At 42.1% G+C, this 23038-nt stretch overlaps 1 protein-coding gene across 5 annotated transcripts; it reads right to left on the minus strand.

Moving 5' to 3' along the window:
* Positions 1-4172: 4172 nt before the first annotated feature.
* Positions 4173-21650, minus strand: fyco1b (FYVE and coiled-coil domain autophagy adaptor 1b). 5 transcript variants are annotated; one of them, XM_058418395.1, is made up of 18 exons: positions 21534-21650; positions 20305-20428; positions 19405-19511; positions 19198-19323; positions 18183-18289; positions 15493-15636; positions 14517-14610; positions 12544-14397; positions 12366-12458; positions 11414-11532; positions 11155-11322; positions 10903-11046; positions 9897-10105; positions 8845-8986; positions 8206-8310; positions 7258-7468; positions 7061-7170; positions 4173-6980 (listed from the first exon to the last, which is right to left on the minus strand). In XM_058418395.1, the coding sequence occupies exons 2-18, from the start codon at positions 20360-20362 to the stop codon at positions 6911-6913; spliced, it is 3861 nt and encodes a 1286-aa protein (XP_058274378.1). In that variant the 5' UTR covers positions 20363-20428; positions 21534-21650; the 3' UTR covers positions 4173-6910. The 5 variants fall into 5 exon arrangements, with proteins under 5 accessions (XP_058274378.1, XP_058274379.1, XP_058274377.1 ...); XM_058418396.1 differs by having other exon boundaries at positions 21395-21535; XM_058418394.1 differs by lacking the exon at positions 21534-21650 and adding an exon at positions 21170-21370.
* Between the last annotated feature and the right edge of the window lie 1388 nt (positions 21651-23038).

The raw sequence follows: 23038 nt of genomic DNA on the forward strand, positions 1-23038 counted from the left end.
TACATAGAATTCTTTTTCCCCTCTTCCTTTTCATGCTTTGTTTAATGCCCTGTTTCGTAAAAGTCAAAACAAAGCATCTCCCACCTAATATCAAAAGTATTGGCACCCCACATGGTACTGTGAATAGTCATAGCCATCATCTGAAAACATTTCAACTTGATGAATTTATAGATAGATAGATAGATAGATAGATAGATAGATAGACAGACAGACAGACAGACAGACAGACGGAGCAGTGTTTTTGTTTCGCAGTCCTTCCTCTCTGATATTGTGTTTCTCCAAGAGACAAATGTCCTTACATCGACCCCTCCCGATGCTCTGGAGCCTTTAGAATGAGATGCTGAGCTGCCGTGGGTCGTCATGGAAACAATGGATATAATACAGTTATCGTTCGGAAAGCTAAATGAGTTTTAAAAAAAGGATTTAATGAATGAACAACATGTTTTTAATACGGTGTAAACCTGCAAAATGTCTCAGCTTCGTGTGTGTGTGTGTGTGTGTTCTAACACAAAAAAATTCTAGAAGGAAATTATTAAAGAGGAGAAGTGTATAGAGGTCAAGGTTTGGTTCTTGTTTGACGAAGTGGACGGTAAAAGCAGGACAGAATTATGACGCTTGGACTTATTCCCTCTCTCTCTCTCTCTCTCTCTCTCTCTCTCCTTCTCGGAAACATTCATCATGTGAGACTCCACGTCGTCTCTACGCTGAGAAGCGTTCTGATTCAGTCCACAAAGACATGATGGATGACAGGAAGTGGGAGGTGATGCTAACATTCAGATATATGAACCTAGCCTGTGCTGGAACCTTCCATTTTTTTTCTCACACGTACGCATAGGTCACATCTATTTCTACACATCAACCAGCAGCTACAGAACCTGGCGGATAAATATTGGCATTTTTTTCCTTTATATAGTGCAGATATATGAAGATATGAGAGAGAGAGAGAGAGAGAGAGAGAGAGAGAGAGAAGCGCTGAGATGAGCTCGTGTGTCGTCTGACGGATTAGAAGTTTGTGCCGAAACGTCTCGGGAGGAAAAACTGCAGTGAAATTGTGTTTGACATGAGCACACAGCGGGTATGACGGGTCAGCGGTCAATCTATTACCTCAGCTGGGAGTTTTGTTTCACACACACACACACACACACACACACACTCGGAAATAAATGAAAACTCAGACACAAAGACAGAAATACAGGTATAGGCAGGACAGTTACAGACCAATCCATAGGGCTTAAATGAAATTTACACAATTTTCTCTTCTCCACAAATGGACTTCGATCGGCTTTGACATGTTTCCTGACATTTTCTTCTGAGCCTGATGATTTCCACATCATGTTCCACTGGAAGCTTGAAGAACTCCACTTACTTTCCAGCAATATTAAACTCAATACCTGCAAGTCTGGACTAATGTCTTTTTTTTTTTACTGTTCTGGTTTAATAAGCAGAGCTGACGTGATGTGACAGAAGAAGGGGCGGAGCTTATTTACAGACCTGAAAATGTCTAAAATAAAAAAAATAAATAAAGCGATACATAAGGTTTTGAATCACAAAGTAATTTTTGACTAATTACTAAAGGAGGCGTGGCCTTTGTGCCTCAGTTATACTGAAGGAGGCATGTCCTTTGTGCCTGTTAGACCTACTGAAGGGGGCATGGCCTTTGCGCCTGTTAGGTCTACTGAAGTAGGCGTGGTTTTTGTGTCTCAATCACTCTGATGTAGGCGTGGCCTTTGCGTCTCAGTCACACTGAAAGAGGAGTGGCCTTTGCACCTATTAGACTTACTGAAGGAGGTGTGGCCTTTGTGCCTAATAGACTTTCTGAAGGAGGTGTGGCCTTTGTGCCTATTAGACTTACTGAAGGAGGTGTGGTATTTGTGCTCTGTTGAATGAAGCATGACTTCTGGGACTGACATTGAAGAATGTGTGGCTATCTCAGGCACACTGAAGGAGGTGTGGCCTTGTGTCTGTCAGTCACACTGAAAGAGGCGTGGCCTTTATGTTTGTCAGGAACAATAAACTGGCCTCTGTGTCCGTTAATCCTACTCACAGGTGTATGACCTCTGTATCTGTCACACTGAAGGAGGTGTGGCCTTTCTGTCAGTCACACTAAAAGCGGTGTGGCCTCTGCATCTATCAATCATAGTGATGGAGACACGGCCTTTTTGTCTGCTAAGGCAACAGTTTTCACACTGTACTGCATTTTTGTATTTTGTTGTTTTTTATATTTTGTTGTATTTTAAAGTCACTAACAATTTATCTGACTAAAGATGTGCATGATATTGTGTCAGAAGAACAGATACAGACCTTCTTCCTCTTTTACACTTTTTCGCCTCATCTTAAATCCAGGAAGATGAGAAGGAAAGGAAGAGATCTCCCTTTTTCCCCCCCTAACTAGAGCATTTTGGTGAAAGAGCCTGAATCATATTCATTCCTGTTGATGGCGCACTATATTTTTAACGGAGTTCGTCTGAGACAGCTGAGACCGCCCCCTAGTGCTGCTGCAGTTCACGGCATGCTGCAGAAGAACGACAACATAAGAAAACCACGCAGAAGATCCATCTGGACCTCAGGATCATTAATTCCTCTGCAGACTTGTGAAAACACTGGTTCTAAGGCATCGCCGTCTCTCTGTCTGTCACACAAGCTGCAGCAGGCAAACCCGCAGAGCTCAGGGCTTTTTAAAAGCTCATCTGGCGGAGACGTCTGGCACAAAGAACTCTTAAAGGAGAGATTGATGATGCTGTTCGACCGCACTGCGTTCAGAATGGATAGCAGTGTTCACAGATCTCTCACCTGGCTAATGACGCCTGCGGAATCCAATCTAAAAGGCAGAGCGTGTGCTGAAGTGAACGATCAGGAGATGCTGATGAATGACTGGAGAGATGGGAGGAGGCGGCGCTTCAGACGTGCTTTCGTAGTTTTTGCAGGAATCCTTTGACGTTCCACGTGTTCTAACACTGTTCCTCAGCCTTCAGGATTCAATTTAATCTCCATTCAGGAGGTGATGCTGGTCTGGGGAAATAATCAACACCAAGCAGGATGCTAAGATCAAGCAGAACCTGAGGAGTTTTATTCCTCTTACACCACAACTAACAGCCGGTTAACTGTTCAGTAGCTTCTCTTATAAGTTAATAAAAAAAATCACAGCTTGACATGATACCAAGAAACCAAAAAAAAAAAATAATTCACAAGCTCCTCCCATTATGAAGACTTTCCTGTGGTGGAAAACCTCCAGGTTCAGCTTCACCTCAGACTGACACGGGAGACTCCTTAAAAAATGCTGAATATTTACTCTGAAGACGTGAATAAAATATGGACGTAAACTTCAGGCTCAAATCAACCTCTGAATTAAAAAAAATAAAAAAATTATTCTTGTAATTAATTCTTTATAATGAAGTGCCAATGAATGAATGAATGAATGAATGAATGAATGAATGAATGAACAGACAGAAAGAACGAAAGAGAGAAAGCACAGACAGAAAGAAACAAAGCAAGAAAGAAAGCACAGACAGAAAGAAAGAAAGAAAGAGAGCACAGACAGACAGACAGACAGACAGACAGACAGACAGACAGAAAGAAAGAAAGAGCATGCACAGAGAGACAGACAGAAAGTAAGAATACACAGACAGACAGAAAGAAAGAAACGTGTTATTTACAGCACATATGAAGCTTATTTACTGCCTTCAGAGTTTATTGATATGCAGCCCACATGTTTGTTCAACCCCCATCTCCCTCACCCTCCATCTAACCTCTCTCTCTCTCTCTCTCTCTCTCTGTCTCTCTGCATGGGGGTGTGTGTGTGTGTATGTGTGTGTGTGTATGTGTGCGCGTGTGCATAAAACCACAGAAGGCAGAAGGCAAGGCCGCTCTGAGGACGTGTGCTGCTTTAAAACGAGATCATTAACCTTGCAGAGCGAGTCAGCTACCTCTATCTCCAGTCCTGCTGAGGCTGTAACCGTCGGCAACCAGCCTCCGAACCGAGAGCTGGTGAAAACCCCGTCCCGGTGCAGGTTCTCCCGGCTCGGGTTATTAAAAGACGATGAAGACAAATGACACACCAGAGCCTGATTTGAACTGATAACCAAGCTGAAGGCATTTTTCACAGTACAGTATCTCAACTGCAGTATTAAAATAAATAAATAAATAAAATAAAATAAAATAAAAGGAACTGAGTGTTTGGATCACGGCTGTCAGTTTATTCACAATTAGTTCAATTTCAGTGAATTGCAGTGATGGAACTGGATCAATCAGAATCCCAGTGTCTTACTGGATATCGTGTGCTTACAGAAACCGACTGTGAGGAATAAAAACAGGATTAAAAACAATCCAAAAAAAACGCAGAGTAACAGAGGAAAAAGGTGCAAATCAACTTGACTCCATTTTCCAGTTTCCCACAAGTCATTTAGCCAAGATATTATTCATTTTTAAATAAATCTCTGTATTTAGGTGCAAATTTAGAGTAACAGAAAACCCCCCAAAAATTTGTTCTATAAAAATCCGCCTCAAATCGCTTCAATCACAGTCATGCAGGACACTATATTGCCAAAAGTTTTGGGACACCAAAATCCAGGTGAACTCAGGGGTTGTTTTTCAGGGGTTGGGCTCGGCCCCTTAGTTCCAGTGAAAGGAACTCTTAATGCTTCAGCTTCATACCAAGACATTTTGGACAATTTCATGCTCTTTGTGGGAACAGTTTGGAGATGACCCCTTCCTGTTCCAACATGACTGACCACCAGTGCACAAAGCAAGGTCCATGGATGAGTGAGTTTGGTGTGGAGGAACTTGACTGGCCTGACCTCAACCCCATAGAACACCTTTGGGTTGAATAAGAGCCTTGTCCAACATCAGTGCCTGACCTCACAAATGCACTTCTAGTGGAATGGTCAAAAATTCCCATAAACACACTACTAAACCTTGCGGAACGCCTTCCCAGAAGAGTTGAAGCTGCAAAGGGCGGGGCCAACTCCATATTACATTCCTTCCAGTATACTGGAACTTTAGCCTCCTAAAAAAATCTAAAAAAAATTCCATTGTAGGAACCAGGGAGCATCCATGTGCACTATGTTTCCTTACTGGAAATGATGCCATATTTTTTTTTGAAGCCCCTCGGATGAATTCTCGGCCATCACAAATATAAGCAGCTAGTTAGCGTATTTTTAACTTGAATTTTGGATGTTTAATGATTAAAAAAAATGAAAAAAGTGACTCTACGATCCTGTGGGAAGCACAGGGATATAGATTATTATGTATTCATAATATAATATACTGTAAAGAACGCAAAAATTAATGTCAAAGATATCAATTGTTGATATAAACGATTACGTAATCTCATTTCTTTCTTCCTCGTGTCGTTTCAGGAAGATTTCTTCCTCGACCCCGGTCGCCTCTGGCTTTCCTCACAGGGATTTAAACCTACATGGAGGTATCCGTAATGCTGCTTTGTGACGATGTATGTCGTTCAACACCATTTGAAATGGAACGACAAACGAACCGAATACGAACGAGTTGATTCGTAAAGATTTCGTCGGATAAACATGAAAAAAAATAAATAAATAATCCTTCTAGTTCGGAAAAACGTTCCGAATCTCAACTGGTTAAAAACACGTTACCGAAAATTTACATAAACACCTCAAATAAAATGTTATGTCAGATTCGCCCATTACAAACTAATAACTCGAAAGAAATCCTTCATCGATTAAAAACGAAATAGAATAACGATTCGATAAGCACAAAAGAAATGGCACCCTCTAAAAGGTTTGTTGTTTTCAGCGCTGTGGGCCTTGCCTTTTATGGACTTTTGTGGGCGGGGCTTAATGTAAACAATGATTGTTAAGTAGAAAAAAGCCAAAAGAAAATCAGCATTACCAAAGATTTTTCAAAATAAAATAAGCTTTCCTAAAAGCTTGGGAAAATGAGGCTTAGTGCAATTTAAAGTACGTATAAGAAAACTCGGGCATGAATATATTTCAAACTTCGATGTGCTTTTGGCCTTATAAGCTACATGTGCTGGAAAATTGGGGATGATTGGGAAAATATTTGATTTTATTCTCCTCAGGAATCATCCTCTGTAACAACAAGAAAAGAAAAACACCCTAATTCCACTGTGCACTGGGTTTAACTGTGTTCATTGAAATAAACAGAGCAGCATAGATATTGCTTATAAAAAATGTCTCGTCACGTCAGCAGAACAGAAACGCACAGTGAGCTGTAAAGAAAACACGTGACCCTCGGTTTATAAAACGCCACGCTGGCGCCCGGGACAGATACACGGCTCACATTGGCTCAAGAAACCCTTTAAACGTGCGCTGTAACGAGACGGAACATTCGTGCTGTCTGAGATCAAAATTTCATTCGGAGCTTGTGCTCACGTGAACACGTCTGTGCATAGAAGACCTTCGTGTAGGAAACGTTTTATTGTTTGTTTTTAGGGGGTGAATTAAAAGCTCTGTTTAAAAACTCGTTTACTGTACATTAATTATTCGCTCTGCGCGTTAAGGAGTTAGTTCGGAAAAAATAGATTTTTCGGGTTTCTAATCCTCCCTGTAAAGCAGCACAATGGCAGATAGATTTAAAGCGCAGCATGATGTATAGTGCATGTAATCTCTCTCACACTCTTCTGTATTAACAATATATCTTATAAACTTCATGTAAAGACACGTCACATGTCGGGAAAGAAAATCTGAAAATCGCTGCGCTCCATGTGCAAGTTAAATTAGCATAGTATCCTGGAAAGCTGATTCGCTCCAAACGATCCTAGCAGTAGTGTGTTGTGTTCTCAGAAGAGTTTGGGCTTTGAGGAATATAAACGTGTCTGGGAAAATGCAAAAGGCTCCATAACTCTTCAGTCCACTCATCCGCCAGGACAGACAGACAGACAGACGTGTGTATGACGTGTGCTTCCCTGTTTCACGGCTCATTCTGTGCCGTCGTAGACTACCGTCTGCTCCGTGCTCAGTCTGTACTGTACTTTTTTGGAGATGAACCTGCGGGAGGAGAAAGACCGGAGTCAGGACAAGCTGCGTTCAAACGATCGCCTAGAATGCCGGGAATGTGGAATGCAGACCTGGAGAAGGAGTTGTCGAAGATCAGCGCGTATTCGCCAGGGTTGCGAGCTTTCACCTGGCCCTTGATTTCCTCCTTGTGAGAATTACACCTGGTTAAAGGGATCAGAACCTGCAGGAGAGAGAGAAAGAGCAAGAGAGGTCCAGTACACTTGGAGAAGTGTGTGTGTGTGTGTGTGTGTGTGTGTGTGTGTTTTACCTTGGCCTGCTCCAGTGGTGTATCCGCGCTCTCTCTGTACACCACACTAAATGCGATGCTCTTTGGCGTCGAGGAAAACACCCAACTGATGGTGGGTCCGGCGGTAACCACGGTGATAGGGATGAGGCTGTAACAGCTGGACTTTATGAAGAGTTCTCTGAACTCCTGACCGAAGTTGGAGATCTCCTCCACACCGAACGGCATGGACAACCTGAAAGAGAGCACATACTGATCACATGATCTTCTGACATTGTACAAAAGTGAGTCCACTGACCACATGGCCCTCTGAAATTGTATTAAAGAGCATCCACTGACCCTCTGATATTGTATATAAGAGCATCCACTGACCACATGACCTTGAGTGTGTGTATATATATATATTTAAAAAAAAAAACAAAAAAAAGAGTATCCGCTAGTTACTGACCACATGACCCTCTGATAGTGTATAAAAGAGCATACACTGACCACATGACCCTCTGATAGTGTATAAAAGAGCATACACTGACCACATGACCCTCTGATAGTGTATATAATAGCATCCACTGATCACATGACTGTCTGAGTGTATATATAAAAGCATCCAATGACCACATGACCCTCCGATAGTGTAAAAAGATCATACACTGACCACATGACCCTCTGATAGTGTATAAGAGCATCCACTGACCACCTGACCTTCTGAGTGTATATATAAGAGTATCCGCTAGTTACTGACCACATGACCCTCTGATAGTGTATAAAAGAGCGTACACTGACCACATGACCCTCTGATAGTGTATATAATAGCAGCCACTGATCACATGACTGTCTGAGTGTATATATAAAAGCATCCAATGACCACATGACCCTCCGATAGTGTAAAAAGATCATACACTGACCACATGACCCTCTGGACTTGTCCTCTCCTCAGGTAAATTAGCTGTAGCATTGTCTGTGGGATGTACGTACGTGATTTCTCCCGACTTGAGCAGGCAGATCTCTGCGTCCTGCACTGAGTTGGGCAGATCCTCCAGCTCGTCTGCGGTGAGGTCACCACCGCTCGTACTGCTGCTACTGCAGAAACAATCAACACCACAAACAAGACATGAGTTGTCTCTGAGCTTAGGTTGGTTAGAAGCACACTACTTTGTGTATAAAGTACATCTAAACTACATACACAGTTTATATAATTATACCCCAGTCGTGTTGAGCTCTCGATTCTGATTGGTCAGCAGCTCTGCCACTCTTTCTAACACGTTATCATTATTATCATAATTTATCATATACAAAAACGCCTTAATTGTGTGGAATAAAAGCAAAACTTGCACACTGTGACTGAAATGAAAAATAGCCAACTCACACTGTACATCACGAGCCTATTTTTTTTTTTTAATATTAGAGTGTAAAAGGTTGTTCTGGAGGCAGAAAAAGACAGTGGAAGGTTTCCATGGCAACCTTCATACAGTGCATCATTTGTTGCACAAAATGGCAGCAGTGATGGAAATAATTTGGGGGATAACATTGTGATGGAGAAGTGACTCATATGTGTGTGTGTGTGTGTGTGTGTGTGAGAGAGAGAGAGAGAGAGAGAGACAGAGAGAGACTCACATCTCATGTGTTCCTTGCTGTACACTTGCTGGAGACAGAGCTGTGGTGTAGGGCAGCGTGTCGCTGTCATAAATGCAGTTCACCTCCTCGTCTGTGATGATATCGAACACTGCATCGTCTGGCCTCAGGGACTGCGGTGCCACTGTGCAGCCGAGAGACAGAGAGAGAGAGAGAGAGAGAGAGAGAGAGAGAGAGAGAGAGAGACAGAGATTAAACCGATTAGTCCCAGATCCCAGGGCTAACAGGTTTTCCACTGATTACTGTGTAATTCCTGCCACATTTCCCCCTAATGGAGGCAATACTGTCTGAAGAACACACTCCTGCTGCTGCTGATGAAATCGGTTTTTGCTTTGGAGCATGTTACTGTTCCATTCCCATTCACAGATTATGATTTCCGCATCACTTAATTAAACGTAATTAAATGTGATACCAGGGAGCCTTGATAAATGATTAGTTAAGATTCATATCAGTTTTTATACAGTGTCACACATTAAACCAGTGATTATTTGTACTGTGATATATACTATATCTCCATAGAAGAAGCCTTTATTTGTCACATATACACCAATCAGGCAAAACATTATGACCATCTGCCTAATATTGTGTTGGTCCCTCTTTTGCTGCCAAAACAGCCCTGACCCCTTCAAGGCATGGACTCCACTAGATCCCTGAAGGTGTGCTGTTGTATCTGGCACCAAGATGTTAGCAGCAGATCCTTTAAGGATCCTCATAGGACCACTTTTGAAAGATACTGACCACTGCAGACCGGGAACACCCCACAAGAGCTGCAGTTTTGGAGATGCTCTGATCCAGTTGTCTAGCACAATTTGGTCAAATCCTTATGCTTGTCCAGTTTTCCTGCTTCTAACACATCAACTTTGAGGACAAAATGTTCACTTGCTGCCTAATATATCCCACCCACTAACAGGTGCCATGATGAGGAGATACTCAGTCTTATTCACGTCACCTGTCACTAGTCATAATGTTATGCCTGATCAGTGTATATACACATAGAAGTGACGTGAACTGATTAAACACATTTGACCTCTGACCTGTGACACTGGGCATAGAGGTTCTGGTGGGAGTGGAGCACAGCGGGCTGTACGACACCTGAGACGGACTTCCGAGTTCCTCCTGAGGATGGCGCTCCGCCACACCGTGCCGCGTGTAACAGTTCTTACAGCAGCGCTCTCTGACGCCGCCCTGCTGGCTGCTCACTGTGTGAGCGCAGCAGTAGTAGCAAAAAGGCCGACCACACAGCCTGAAACACACACACACACGATTTCGACACAAGGGTTACTCAGGTTACTTGTTACATGCCGGATTTACATCTGAGCTTCTTTTAGTGATTGCATTGATTTCCAATTTCTCAACATGAACAAACAGAACAAGTGAAATTCTCCTGAGATTTGTACAGGGTGTGTGACGTAAACATTCGGAGAAGAGGATGGTAATTTTTAATGGACCATACATGTCTAAAACCCTGAATTATAAATTACTTGAATAAACACAGATAAATGCCAAAGTGTATTACTGAACACGCAAACAAACAAAAAAAGCAAAAAAAGCAAAACAGAAATTGAGAGTAAAAAAAGCAAGAAAAACAAGCAAGCAAGAAATAAATGACCAAAAAAAAATATACAGACAGCCATGAGAAGAGAAAGAAAGCAAAAAAACAAAGAAATAAAAAATACAAAATGAACAAGAACAAAAAACATACAGAGAAAGAAACCAAAGCAAAGAAAAAACATACATACAGGGAGGGAGGGAGGGAGGGAGGAAAGAAAGAAAGAAAGAATAGAAACAAAAACAAAAAATAAAATAAAACAAAAAATACAAATACAAATAAACAAAAAACAAAGAGATAACAGAAAGAGAGAGAGAGAACGAAATAAAATTTAAAGAGACAGCTGACGCTGACAGACAGACAGACGGAAAGAAAGAATGGAGACTGGTTCAGAAACATGAATAGTGTGAAACTGCATGCTGAGTGTAAAAGTATGGAGTTTTGCCTGGACAGAGCTGGATGCTGCCCTGACGCAGTCACTGTGTTCTTACTTGCAGTTGTGTCTGCGCAGCCACCAGCTGAACTGCGCATGACACTCGGAGCAGTAGGGAAGTTCACGGTCCGACTGCTCCTCAGCTCTCAGCTTCTGCTCAAACTCCAGAGCGTCTGATTTCTGCCACAGTGCATCTTTCTCCCTGTAGGAGGCACCAAAGCGCTACGCATCAGCACTCAGGGCTCAGTGTGTTACTGTGAGACATGTGAGGAAAATGGACATCAAGGACATTCCATGAACTCATGAGTACCGGATAAGCTCGATAAGTCTTTCCTCCAGGTTTCTTTTGGTGCGGTAGAGATCGTCTATCTCCGCGGACGACTTCAGATCACAGGTCTCCTTCTCTGTGACTGCCCTCTGCAGGTTCTCGCTCATGTCCTGACATGCTTTCTGGGTGAGGGTTAGTTCCTCCTGAGCCCTGACACAAACAAAACCACACGTCTGGACCTCAACACACAAATTCCACAGGTTTTGACTATGTGGCTGTGGAAATGTGTAAATTGACTCACTTTGCCAAATCGCTGTGTATATGTGTGAGCTGTTCCTCTTTCTGCTGAAGCAACATGTCAGATTTAGCAATGCAGGCATCCTTCTCCTCGAGCTTCTCACTGAGGCTGCTGTTACTAGCCTTAACACAGAAAACACACACACACACGTTTACCTCGGCATACACTACACTATGCGTGATTAGATATATGCCTTTGAAGCCAGTTGCTTAAATCTTCATGAAAACTCGCAGTGATTATAAAAAAAAGTTTATTGTTTAAAATATTAAAAGGTGAATATTTTGCTAAATATTTACATATTATGATTATTCAGTTCTGTTATTCAGACAATTCTTAAATAAATTACTGTTTACTTTTTGGTTTGTTTGTTTTATTTTCAATTAGGGAAAGAAAGAAAGACAAAAAAGAAAGAAAGAAAGACAAAAAAGAAAGACAAGAAAGACAAGAAAGAAAGAAAGAAAGAAAGAAAGAAAGAAAGAAAGAAAGAAAGAAAGAAAGAAAGAAAGAAAGAAAGAAAGAAAGAAAGAAAGAAAGAAAGAAAGAAAGAAAGAAAGAAAGAAAGAAAGAAAGAAAGAAAGAAAGAAAGAAAGAAAGAAAGAATTCCTGCATTGATGATGGGAATAATCCAGTATCTCACATGATCTATTTAGACTCCTATTTAACACGAGTCAGTCTCATAACCAATATTTCATATGAATCTTAATTAGATTTCATTAATTACAGGAAGACAAATACTGATTACAAAAAAGCAATAAATAAAAATAAATAAATAATCAGCCTTACAATGAAACTCATCTGAAAACTATTTGAGGGATTTTTACATTTCTGTGAGTTTTCCTGTGGTGTGGATGTACTGCCTCTGCTTATGCATATCAAACGCATGAGTTAAACAGATGTGGTTACTCCTGGCAACAATCCCTGGAGAAATCTTACCTCGAGCTCTGCAACATCTTACCTCGAGCTCTGCCAGTCTGGTCTCCAGGGCTGACACTTTTTCCTGCTCGGCTTCCATCTGAGACCTTGTGCCCATCAGCTCCTCATTCAAAACCTGCAAACATGGAAAATATCTCAGAGCTATTTCCAGCTGTTTCCAGAGAACTGCATTCTGAAGATGATAGAGAGTTCAAGATAACCTTCATCTGGTTTTGGTGGTTGCTGGTTGTCTCTGTCAGCTGAAGCTGAAGAGCATGGAGCTCTTTCTGGTTGCTTTTCCGTAAGCTCCTGGCTTCCTCCTTCACCCCCTCAAGCCTCTGCTGGAGTTCCTTCTTGGCTTTCGTTAGACCCTCTGCTTCTTTCAGCTCCTCTTTGAGGCGAGTGTTGTCTTTTTTCAGGGTCTCCACGGAGTCGTTGAGGTTCTGCGAGTCGTTTTGTGCCACCAGCAGCTCCTGCAGTTTGGCCGAGAGTTCCTCGTTCTTCCCGGTTAGAGAACACACTTGGACGCCCAGCTCTGCAGTCTCGGTGTTGGCTCTGTGAAGGGCCTCTCTAGCCTCTTCATACTCCAAAGCCAGGGCATTGTTCCGTTTCTTCATTACATCAAGCTCGTCCCTTATGGACTCCAACTTAGTCTGTAGATTGGCTCGAACCTGAGCCTCAGCATTCAACTTCTTTTCTAGCGCCTCCTCCTTCTCGCGATAATGCAGGAGCTCCTCTACATGTCGGCGGTTCAGGTCCTCCACCTGGGATTTCAGCTGCTCGGTCTGAGCACAAAGGTCTGCCTTGGAGGCTTCGGTCACCTCATGCAAAGCTTGGATCTTCATCCTTTCTTCTGAGGTCACTTGGAGCCGAGCTCGAAGATCTACAACTTCCTCCTGGAGCCTGGAGACCTCCTTCATGTTTAAGGTTAGTTGGGCTTCGGCTAGAGTGAGTCTAGAAGCTGCTTCTTCCGTTTCAGGGTGCTGGGAGAGGTGGAGATCTTTCCTGTGATCATTCTGCTTAGTTAGCTCTTCTTTTTGAACATCCTTTAATTCTTGGTCAGATACTTTCATGTTCTCTGTGCAGCTTGGTCCATTGTCTAGCTCTCCATGTCTGTCCTTCTCAGTTTTCTTCTGCTTCTCATAGGCTTTTAGAGAGGTCAGTTCTCTCTCCAGAGCAGCTTTGGTCTCAGCCAGCTCCTTGTTGCTTTCCTCACTCCTTTTCACCGTACTGACCAACTTGGAATTGATCTCCATTAAGCTGACACACTGGGTCTTGTACTCCTCCAGCTTCTTGCTCTGGCTTTCCAACCTCTGGTTTTCTAACTGCTGGATCTTCTGAGTGCTGACTGAGAGATTGATCTCCTTTTCTTTCAACTGTTCCTGCAGTGATACAATCTGACCCTCCAGTGCTTCTTTTAAGCTAGTGCTCTGCTGTTGAAGCTCCTCATGTTCACGTTTTGCCTTCTTCTTCACCTCCTCTAGCTGCTGGATTCGTTCCTGCAGTGAGCTTTCTATGTCCTGCAGCTGGGTATGCAAATTCTTTACCTCCAGTTCTTTCATAGATAATGCCTCATTGAGGCGACTGACAGTCACTTGGAGCTCATTAACCTGCTGAAGTGAAACGGTTCTTTCCTTTTCGCTGGATGTGCGAAGCTTGGCAAGCACCTCTTCACTTTCTTTCAACTTTTCCCCCTGAGCTTTGAGTTCCTGAGACAATCTTTCAGCCTGCTTCACCCAATCCACGGTATTGTGCCCGTTTTCCAGCGCCCTGGCTTCAACATCTTCCTTGAATGAATCCTTGCTAACCTTTCCAGCTGCCTCTTTACATGGCTTATGATTGGCATTCTCAGCAGCAAACAGCTTCCCTTGGAGATCAGCAACCTCCTGCTTTAATTCTGCTGCTTCATCAGAAAGGAGATGAACCTGCACTTGAAGCTGCTGTTTACGTAGCTCTGACTGGTCGAGTTCAACACGCAGGTCATCTACGGCACTAAAAGAGAGTTCTCCTAGCTCGCCGAGATCGGCTTGATAACTGGTACCCAAGTCTGGGCCTGGGAGATATTCCTGCACTTGCTGCAACAAAACAAACACAAAGCTACATGGATTCACTACATTTTGCTAATAAGTCCTAATTGATTGGATTGAAATGATTAGTTTAGTATCAGTCATGAACAAAAAAAATGGGAGGAGACCTGAGAGTAGTTGCTGACGAGGCTATTGACGCTGGAGCAGCGGCTGGGCGGTCTCCACATGTGGGCACCGGACACTGCCGAACCCACAGTTCTCCTACAAGTACCAAAGTCATGACTTAGTAAGAACGACTGGTATTTATTGAACTTCATTACATGAAACATTTTTACGTGACGTTGATAATAAATGAGGCGACTCTGACACGCCTGGAGAGAGCAACCGAAATGTATTAAACGGGTGTTGTTTAGCACAAGAGGAGGTAGTGAGAATCAAGAAAAACCTTTGTCTCACTGAGATGGAAATAAACAGGAAGTGACACACTGAGCAGAGTTGAAACTGATATAACAAGTTTTAGCAGCTTTAAACACAAGGTGAGGGTCTGCCCAAACCACATCCTTAGAAGTTCATGGTTATATGCCACAGTATTGTAAACTTCATGTGGCAAACAAAAACACCTGAAAGCAGGGGGTAAAGGTCCAATCACATGCAAAATCCAAATGGGTGACAACAGCTACCTTTCGATGCGTCATATTTTTTTTGAAGTGCTGCTTCATGTTAGCGCTTTTGTCCGGCAGCATGGACTCTCTAGCTCTGTAGCCTGTCTCTGGTCCAATGCGCTGCATTCACTTAAGTAACATACATAAATGCATGCCTTTGGATGCTAATCAACGGAGGATCTGCTGCAGAAGCTGCACTTGGGTCATGTTTAGAAACGTGGAGTCTCTAAACTACGTCATAGGTGTGTTATAGGTTTATGTGCTGAAGTTAAAGCCATTGAAGCAAAGCAGGCTGTGTTTTCTGAAAGGATTGGAATATACTTTTTGCTCTGTCTGTCATAGCAACACTGGACATTCATGCATGTTTTGGAGGTCATGTATGTGTGAGAGCAAGGAGAGCTGGGTGGGGGGTGTCCAGTTTTGTGAACAAGCCATGTAGGATCTATTTCTCCTTAAATGTAAACCAAAAAACTTGGACAACCTGGCAAAGGTGGGCCACTCGGAGTCCAGATCATATCCTCTGGATGCCACATCGAACTGGATCTCGTTCAGCTCATACAGGTGATTGATGATGTCAACGTTGAGGTGGGATTTCAGAAAAGGACTGCGGGCGTAGTACCAGTCACTGTATTGAAAAACACAAGAGGGTAGGACACAAAAAATTTAACTGTACAACAACTTCCAGTTAAAATATATATATACTGTCTGTAAACATTGTGCAGTTGTTCCTAGAGAGGAAGAGAAAACTCTGCTGAAATGTCAGGCAGAAGTAAAACTGAAGAATTCAAAATACATCAGAAGCAAGGTGCTGAACTGTGTGTTCTGTACAAACAACTCACGCATACACGAGAGGAAGGAGTCATAACTTGAGTGTTCAATTTAATAAACAGATCATCTATCTATCCATCTAATAAACATACAGGTAGATAGATACATGATATTGGCAAAAGTTTTGGGACACCCCTCCAAATCACTGAGTTCAGGTGTTGTTTTTCAGGGGTTGGGCTCGGCCCCTTAGTTCCAGTGAAAGGAACTCTTAATGCTTCAGCTTCATACCAAGACATTTTGGACAATTTCATGCTTCAAACTTTATGGGAACAGTTTGGGGATGACCCCTTCCTGTTCCAACATGACTGCACACCAGTGCACAAAGCAAGGTCCATGACTGGCCTGCAGAGTCCTGACCTCAACCCGATAGGGAAAGGACCACCTTTGGGATGAATTAGAGTGGAGACTGAGAGCCTGGCCAATGATTTGGAGGGGTGTCCCAACACTTTTGTCAATAAAGAGTAGATAGATATATGGATAGACAGACAGACAGACAGACAGACAGACAGACAGACAGACAGATAGATAGATAGATAGATAGATAGATAGATAGATAGATAGATAGATAGATAGATAGATAGATAGATAGATAATTTTGCCATTGTGCAACAGATTTCTTTTTTTTTTTCAACCTTTAAACATTTAAAACGTTCACTGAAAGTTAATCACTCTGCTTATATTATAAATAAAGTTATTTACTGGAGCAAGCCATTATCATGAAACAGCTTAGTTCCTTTTCTCTGGGTTTTTGTTTTCCACTGGACTGTTAGATATGGCAAGTTTCCTCATATGTTTGAAATTTCAGTTCATTTCTGCGATTCTACCCACAAAAACAAGGTCACTTACAGTTCTGGTAGAAATGACAGTGTTCATGTTTACTTTCACAAGCATGGACAAGATGGTGCACTGATTCTGTAGACGATAAGTGATCCTTGTGTTCCGAAAAGCCTCAGTCTGGTGGACTGAATAGAATGTTGCGTCATCTGTTGTACATTATTTAGCTTCTCCATCCTAGAATTTAGCAGCCACATAAGCGTTACTATGACAACGATCTGTCCAAAAGAAATTTTGCACCGATTCTTTTATTCAATTTAGAAAACAAGGGCGGACACTTACAGCTTAGCTTACATAGCCTAAGAGGGGCGGGGCTACCAGGCAGCACTGTTTCCATGTGAGACGAAATTACCCTTTATACACTAGACCAGGGATGTCCGGTCTTATCCACAACGGGCCGGCGTGGGTGCGAGTTTTCATTCCAACCGAGCAGAAGCCACACCCGAGTCTACTGAAAGCCGAGATCATTTGATTAAACAGGTGGAATCAGGTGTAGCTTCTGCTTGATTGAAATGGAAAACCTGCAGCCACACTGGACCCTGGACATCCCTGGTCTAGTGTATGAAGGGTAATTTCGTCTCGCATGGAAACAGTGCTGCCTGGTAGCCCCGCCCCTCTTAGGCTATGTAAGCTAAGCTATAAGTGTCCACCCTTTTGCATCATCCAGGTATATGAGAATTGCACAATAATGGTGCACATGCTAATGTAACCCCCCGGGTCCTACTCGATACCACTCCAAGCGGGCCTCGAACCCGGGTCTCCGGCATGGGAGGCAGGTGCACTAACGAGGATGCTAAAGAATGCAGCCACTAGCGTCAGTCGCTAGCTCGCCTCTTGAGATCAGGGGAGTGAGGTTTACCTGCACAGCACCTACTGCTGGCTTCCGTTACACTCACCCCCTTAAACCTCATTCCCATCCGGGTCACGGCACCAATGTAACCCTGTGGGTCCTCGCACCTGCTCTAAGTGGGTCTCCGGCATGGGAGGCAGGCGCACCAACGAGGAGGCTGCAGCCTCTAGCGTCAGTCACTAATTCACCTCTTGAGATCAGGGGAGTGAGGTTTACCTGCACATCACCTACCGCTGGCTTCCATTACTCTAAGAGGGAAATGAATGAAGTGCTAAATAATAAAAGCGTACACACAAGACCTAATTCTGTACATGTGAATGATGCTAGATTTTTACTCCAAATACACCTAAACTCCACTAATCCAGGAGGAGCCATTGAGGTTTTCCTGATGATTCGGCGCCCTGAACTATCACATGGTGATTAGTCATTCTTGTTAGTAATAACAGTGTGCTGCATAGTCACAAACATAGCGTGTAGTCATGCAGGATCCGACACGCTGTCGCTGACGCACTCAGACATCGGCAGCTACTTATACAGGATCCTGGGCAGATCTTTTTTTAATCACCGTTATCTAAAGCGACAATCATGTGGTTTACAGTGAAGGTGTCTCTTCTTCCTGCTAAACGTCTTCTGAGAGTTAACACTTCCTGTTCTCCTACCATGTGACTCTCTGGTTCATCAGACATTGCTGAAGTGTGTCTGCAAGTCGCTGGTGCACCAGACAGTAGCGGATAAAGGCTCGGCCTTTCCCCAGAGACGTCTTCAGCTGCGATATAAAAAAAAAGAAAAAAAAAGAAAAAAGAGTGCGTATTTATCAGTTTAAAACATACACACACCTCTAGGAATGAAATACGTTTGAGAACGAACGAAGAAACGTGATTACAAAGAGAAATGTCGTTATGCAAGACGCAGAAAACCCCGAAATGAAACAATCACGTTCCCACAGAATTACAGCTTGGCCGTTTTGTCAATACTGGGTTCGAAGTGTTTACTCGGTACTGCGGGTGCGTCACCTCATAGCATAGCAGATGGCAAAACCGCGCAAAGTGGCCAAATTAAAGAACATATGGACAGCAGATGTCACGTCACAGCTGATGAATAACACACACACACTTCGATTGGGATTTGAAACTCTTCTTTAATGTAATGCAAAGGAGTCGTTGTAATTTGTGCCTCAGTGATTTAAAAGGAAAAATGGTCAAAGAGCTGTTTGACTTTTTAATAGGAACACACCCATGAAGGACAACTTAACTAAAGATCGTAGAAGTATTACATTTATTCATTCTATATCAATGCTAACAATTACTGTTTTTTTTTTTATCCATTTATAATTACGTCTAATGTTATGGGACGTCCATAAAACAAGCTAGTTCCTGTTATAGCAACTACATAATTATAGTCATAATAATCTGTCTACTCGTGAAGTTAAAAAATGTTCAATATGCTGCTGGTCAATATTAAAAAAAATGTCTCTGAACTGAAGACAGCAACGGTTTAGTGTTAACTCTGGAGACTCCCATAAATGTGAACTCAGTGTCTCCTTACTGAAGACTTTCCCAGGGCAGACTGTTCCTGACACTGGAGACTCCTTCCGTAAAATTGCTGAAACTTTATTTTGTTCACTGTCTATTTTTCATATATTAGATATAACATAAAGCATCTGAAGCAGCATACCTCTGAGATAGACTTGACAAAGCGAATGCCATCATTAGTCCCTTTGTTCTTGGCCAAACAATCACAGAAATAATCCCAGTAGTCCTTCCGACTGCCCAGAAAAGTGGATTTCCCTTTCTGGTCAAACTAGAGATAGAAAATACACATGTCAGGATAAAAGAAAGAGAAGCAGAGACAATAGAGAGATGTGTTAGACATAAGACATACTTGCAGTAAGTATTCAAGTTTGTAGGAGAACTTGTGGAGACTGGGGCTGTCGTCTGTGATGGGTTCTCCGCTCTCGACGTGCTCCTTAGTCAACTCAGCAACCGCTTCTGCACAACAAATTATTAGGATAAACATGATGTAGTTAAAATGGTCTCTAGAGATGCAGAATAAAATAAAGATATATGGTGAAGAAATCCAAAAGAGATCCATCATAAAGGTGGCTGTCTTATAGCCAGAATCTCTCACACACACACACACACATATGTCTATGTATCAAGGCATGGACTCCACTACATCCCTGAAGGTGTGCTGTGGTATTTGGCACCAAGATGTTAGCAGCAGATCCTTTAAGTCCTGTAAGTTGTGAGGTGGGGCCTCCATGTCATAATATTTTGCCTGATCGTTGTAGATATATGTATACTTTGGAACAGGCTTCATAACAGTGTTTGGAGCTCAGACACCCTCTCCCAGTTTAAATGTATATCTCTTTAGCCAGGCGTACACATAATACATCCCATAACCCTCGTGCTCCGGTACATCTGATCTAATGCACATCATCATCTAGTGCTCGCCAATATTATAAACATAATAGCTATGCTATTCCCTTTCCACTTATTCCTCTTTTGCTACGCATCACAAGGCATTCATGAAGATTTCGGACCTTCAATGAGAAGAGGCCGACCACGTGGCATCACGAGGCATCTAGAGATTGTACCAGCTCCAGTTGCATTCTGTTTCATGAAGATTTTGAACATTCGATGAAAAGATGCCCTTGATGCCTAGATGAACTAATCAATACACAATATATGTGTGTGTATGTATGTGTGTGTGATTCAAGCTATAGAGTGTGTGTGTGTGTGTGTGTGTGTGTGTGTGTGCGCGCGTTATGTGCTTGGATACCACGCAGATCTCTGATTATCCTCTGGAGCTGATTTTCACCAACTGTTAAAGATGCCATGGTGGAGCAGGAGGAGGACGAACGCGGGTTACACTCTCATCGTACTGTGTGCTGCATCAAGGGAACCTACGATAACGGTGGATTTAAAAAAGACAGGAAAATTAGAATAAATTATTTAAATAGCACCAAATGCATAATTAGTTAGTAAGTAAGTAACCATAGGAGTGTCCATGACATTAAAATAGAATTTACATCAACCTGAATTAACCACTAAGTAGGGAGGAAAGGAAAAAATAAGATAGACAGACAGACAGACAGATGGATAGAGAGAGACAGATAGATAGATAGATAGATAGATAGATAGATAGATAGATAGATAGATAGATGTTATTTATACATAAACATATTCTTCATGTAAATATGAGAAAGCCAAACTTCATACACAGCCAACAATTAGCAAAATGGTACGACCCAGTACAGGGGTGGGGAAAAAAAAAGTACAATGTACAATTCATGTCTTGGAGGCGCATGTTATGTTGTTTCCTATTAAATCTAATAAACATTTTGTACTTTAACATCCTCCAAATTTTTAGTGTTTAATTTCTTTGGGTAATTCCCCCCGCCCGCCCAGACCACAAGTCTCACCCTCAGCAGTTTCCGTTTATTTAACAGCTTCACGTGCACGAAAGATACGCTTACCGTTTATTATTAAATAAACGATCGATCCGTTTATCAGCTATATATCATCATTACTATTATGTAAATAGCCAAAACCAAACAAAAATGGTTTCCTAAAATGCTGACAAGTAACAAAAAGTTGCATGTAATAGTATTGAACCAATAAAGTTTAACGGGTAAAGAGCGTACATGACTACGTCACCGGCTCGCGCTTCCCAAAACAGACCGGTGAATATGGAGGAGAAGGGGAAATGTCCAGCTCCTAATAAAACTCATTAGATCCGTTCGATTTCATTACGACGTCTTGATGGTGACAAGAGCTAGTTTGTGCATTAAACACCACGGAAAATACATTTTCAAATCAATCAAAAGAAGGAGGAAAGAAACTCTTTCGCTTTTGATGGAGCACCACACCTGCTCGTCATTCTCCTGAGCGGACACTGAAAAATGTTCCAGTGCGCTCGCGCTAAGCATCAGCGTCTCTTTAATCCAAGAAATGAATCGATAAATACTGACATTTGATATAAAAAAAAAAACAAGTGTGCAAACATACTGTACTTCCGAAAGGAAAGATGATCCTCCATATCGATTTATTTACAGGATAGAACAAGTAAAACAGGCTCGCAGGTGGGCGGGATGTCAGGATGATCGACAGCCCGCTCGACCAATCAGAGACCGAATGAAAGAGTGACACGTTTCAGCAAGTTCGGTTTCCCTGCACGGACGAGGTAAATAAGGTCACGTGACGAGGCTAGCTGAGATTACTTGCGAAATCGATTAAATGTGTCTGAAATGCTGACTAATATATAGTATAATAATAATAATAATAATAATAATAATAATAATAATAATAATCATAATAATAATAATAATAATAATCATAATAATAATAATAACTAAAAGTTACTCAGTATAAACTCAAGTAACTAATATAATAAAAAAAATTAATTTAGTATTCAATACTAAATATTACTGGTGCTCTCTACATAAGTCTACGGTTCTCATGCTTGTGAAGACATCGATCAATTTTTCATCATTAAAGAAAAACATTTTTTTTTTTCAAAAAAAAAGGTCTTCGTCTCAAAACAAAACCTTTTCAATTCCCCTGTGTGAAGTTTTCAGTTTCTAATACGTCTGTGAAACCACAGAACACGATCTAGAGAGAGAGAGTGTGAGAGAGTGAGAGTCTTACATAACATTTAACAGAAAAGTTTCCATTTATTTTTCACGTTACGTAAGTGTTTTGGAACTTTTAGGTAGTCGTCCGTGTCTGTGTGCACTTTATCCTCGGGTTCCTTTTTTTGTTTAGAAATCTTGCCCAGCTAAGAAACATCCATCCATTTTCTATACCCGCTTTATTCCTAATTAGGGTCACAGGGATCTGCTGGAGCCTATCCCAACACACCCTGGACAGGTCATCAGTCCCACATATAGACAGGCAACCACACACACACAATATTTAGAATTACCAATCAACCTAATGTTTTTGGACTGTGGGAGGAAACATGCAAACTCAACACAGAAAGGCCCCTGCCTGTTCAAACCTGGGATTTGAACCCAGGACCGTCTTGCTGTGAGCTGACAGTGCTAACCACTAAGCCACTGTGCTGCCTGCTAAAGAACATATTATCTGAATCTGATGCAGAAAAAGCAAGTTCATGCATTTATGACCTCCAAACTGGACGTAATGCATTACTAGGTGGTTGTCCGACATCTTCAGTAAACAAGCTACACTTAGTGGAGAATGCAGACAAAAGAGTTCTTACCAGGTCAAAAAAATATGAACATATAACCCCAATTTTATCATCCCTGCACTGGCTACCTCTGCAATCGTTTACTTACAAGGCTCTAAATGGTTCACCTCTGACGCATCTAACCAGTCTTCTAACGTGTTACGTTCCATGAGATCGCAAAACTCCGCTCTTCTGGTAGTTCCCAGATTATCAAAGTCCACGTAAGGGTGTAGAGCGTTTTCATATTTACTTTGGAATAGCCTTCCTGACAGTGTTCGGAGCTCTGAGACACTCTTCCAGTTTAAATGTAGATTGAAGACATACA

The sequence above is a fragment of the Hemibagrus wyckioides genome, linkage group LG20, assembly GCF_019097595.1.
Source record: "Hemibagrus wyckioides isolate EC202008001 linkage group LG20, SWU_Hwy_1.0, whole genome shotgun sequence".
Lineage (NCBI taxonomy): Eukaryota > Metazoa > Chordata > Actinopteri > Siluriformes > Bagridae > Hemibagrus > Hemibagrus wyckioides.

Bases quoted from the DNA above. Each gene is read 5' to 3' on its own strand.
- fyco1b (XM_058418395.1), bottom strand. From the start codon at position 20,362: ATGGCATCTTTAACAGTTGGTGAAAATCAGCTCCAGAGGATAATCAGA. The intron at 12,459-12,543 runs GTTATCTTGAAC...CCATGTTTGCAG, and splicing joins ACCACCAAAACCAGATGAAG to GTTTTGAATGAGGAGCTGAT. The intron at 11,533-12,365 runs GTAAGATGTTGC...TTCTGTGTTAAG, and splicing joins CCAGACTGGCAGAGCTCGAG to GCTAGTAACAGCAGCCTCAG.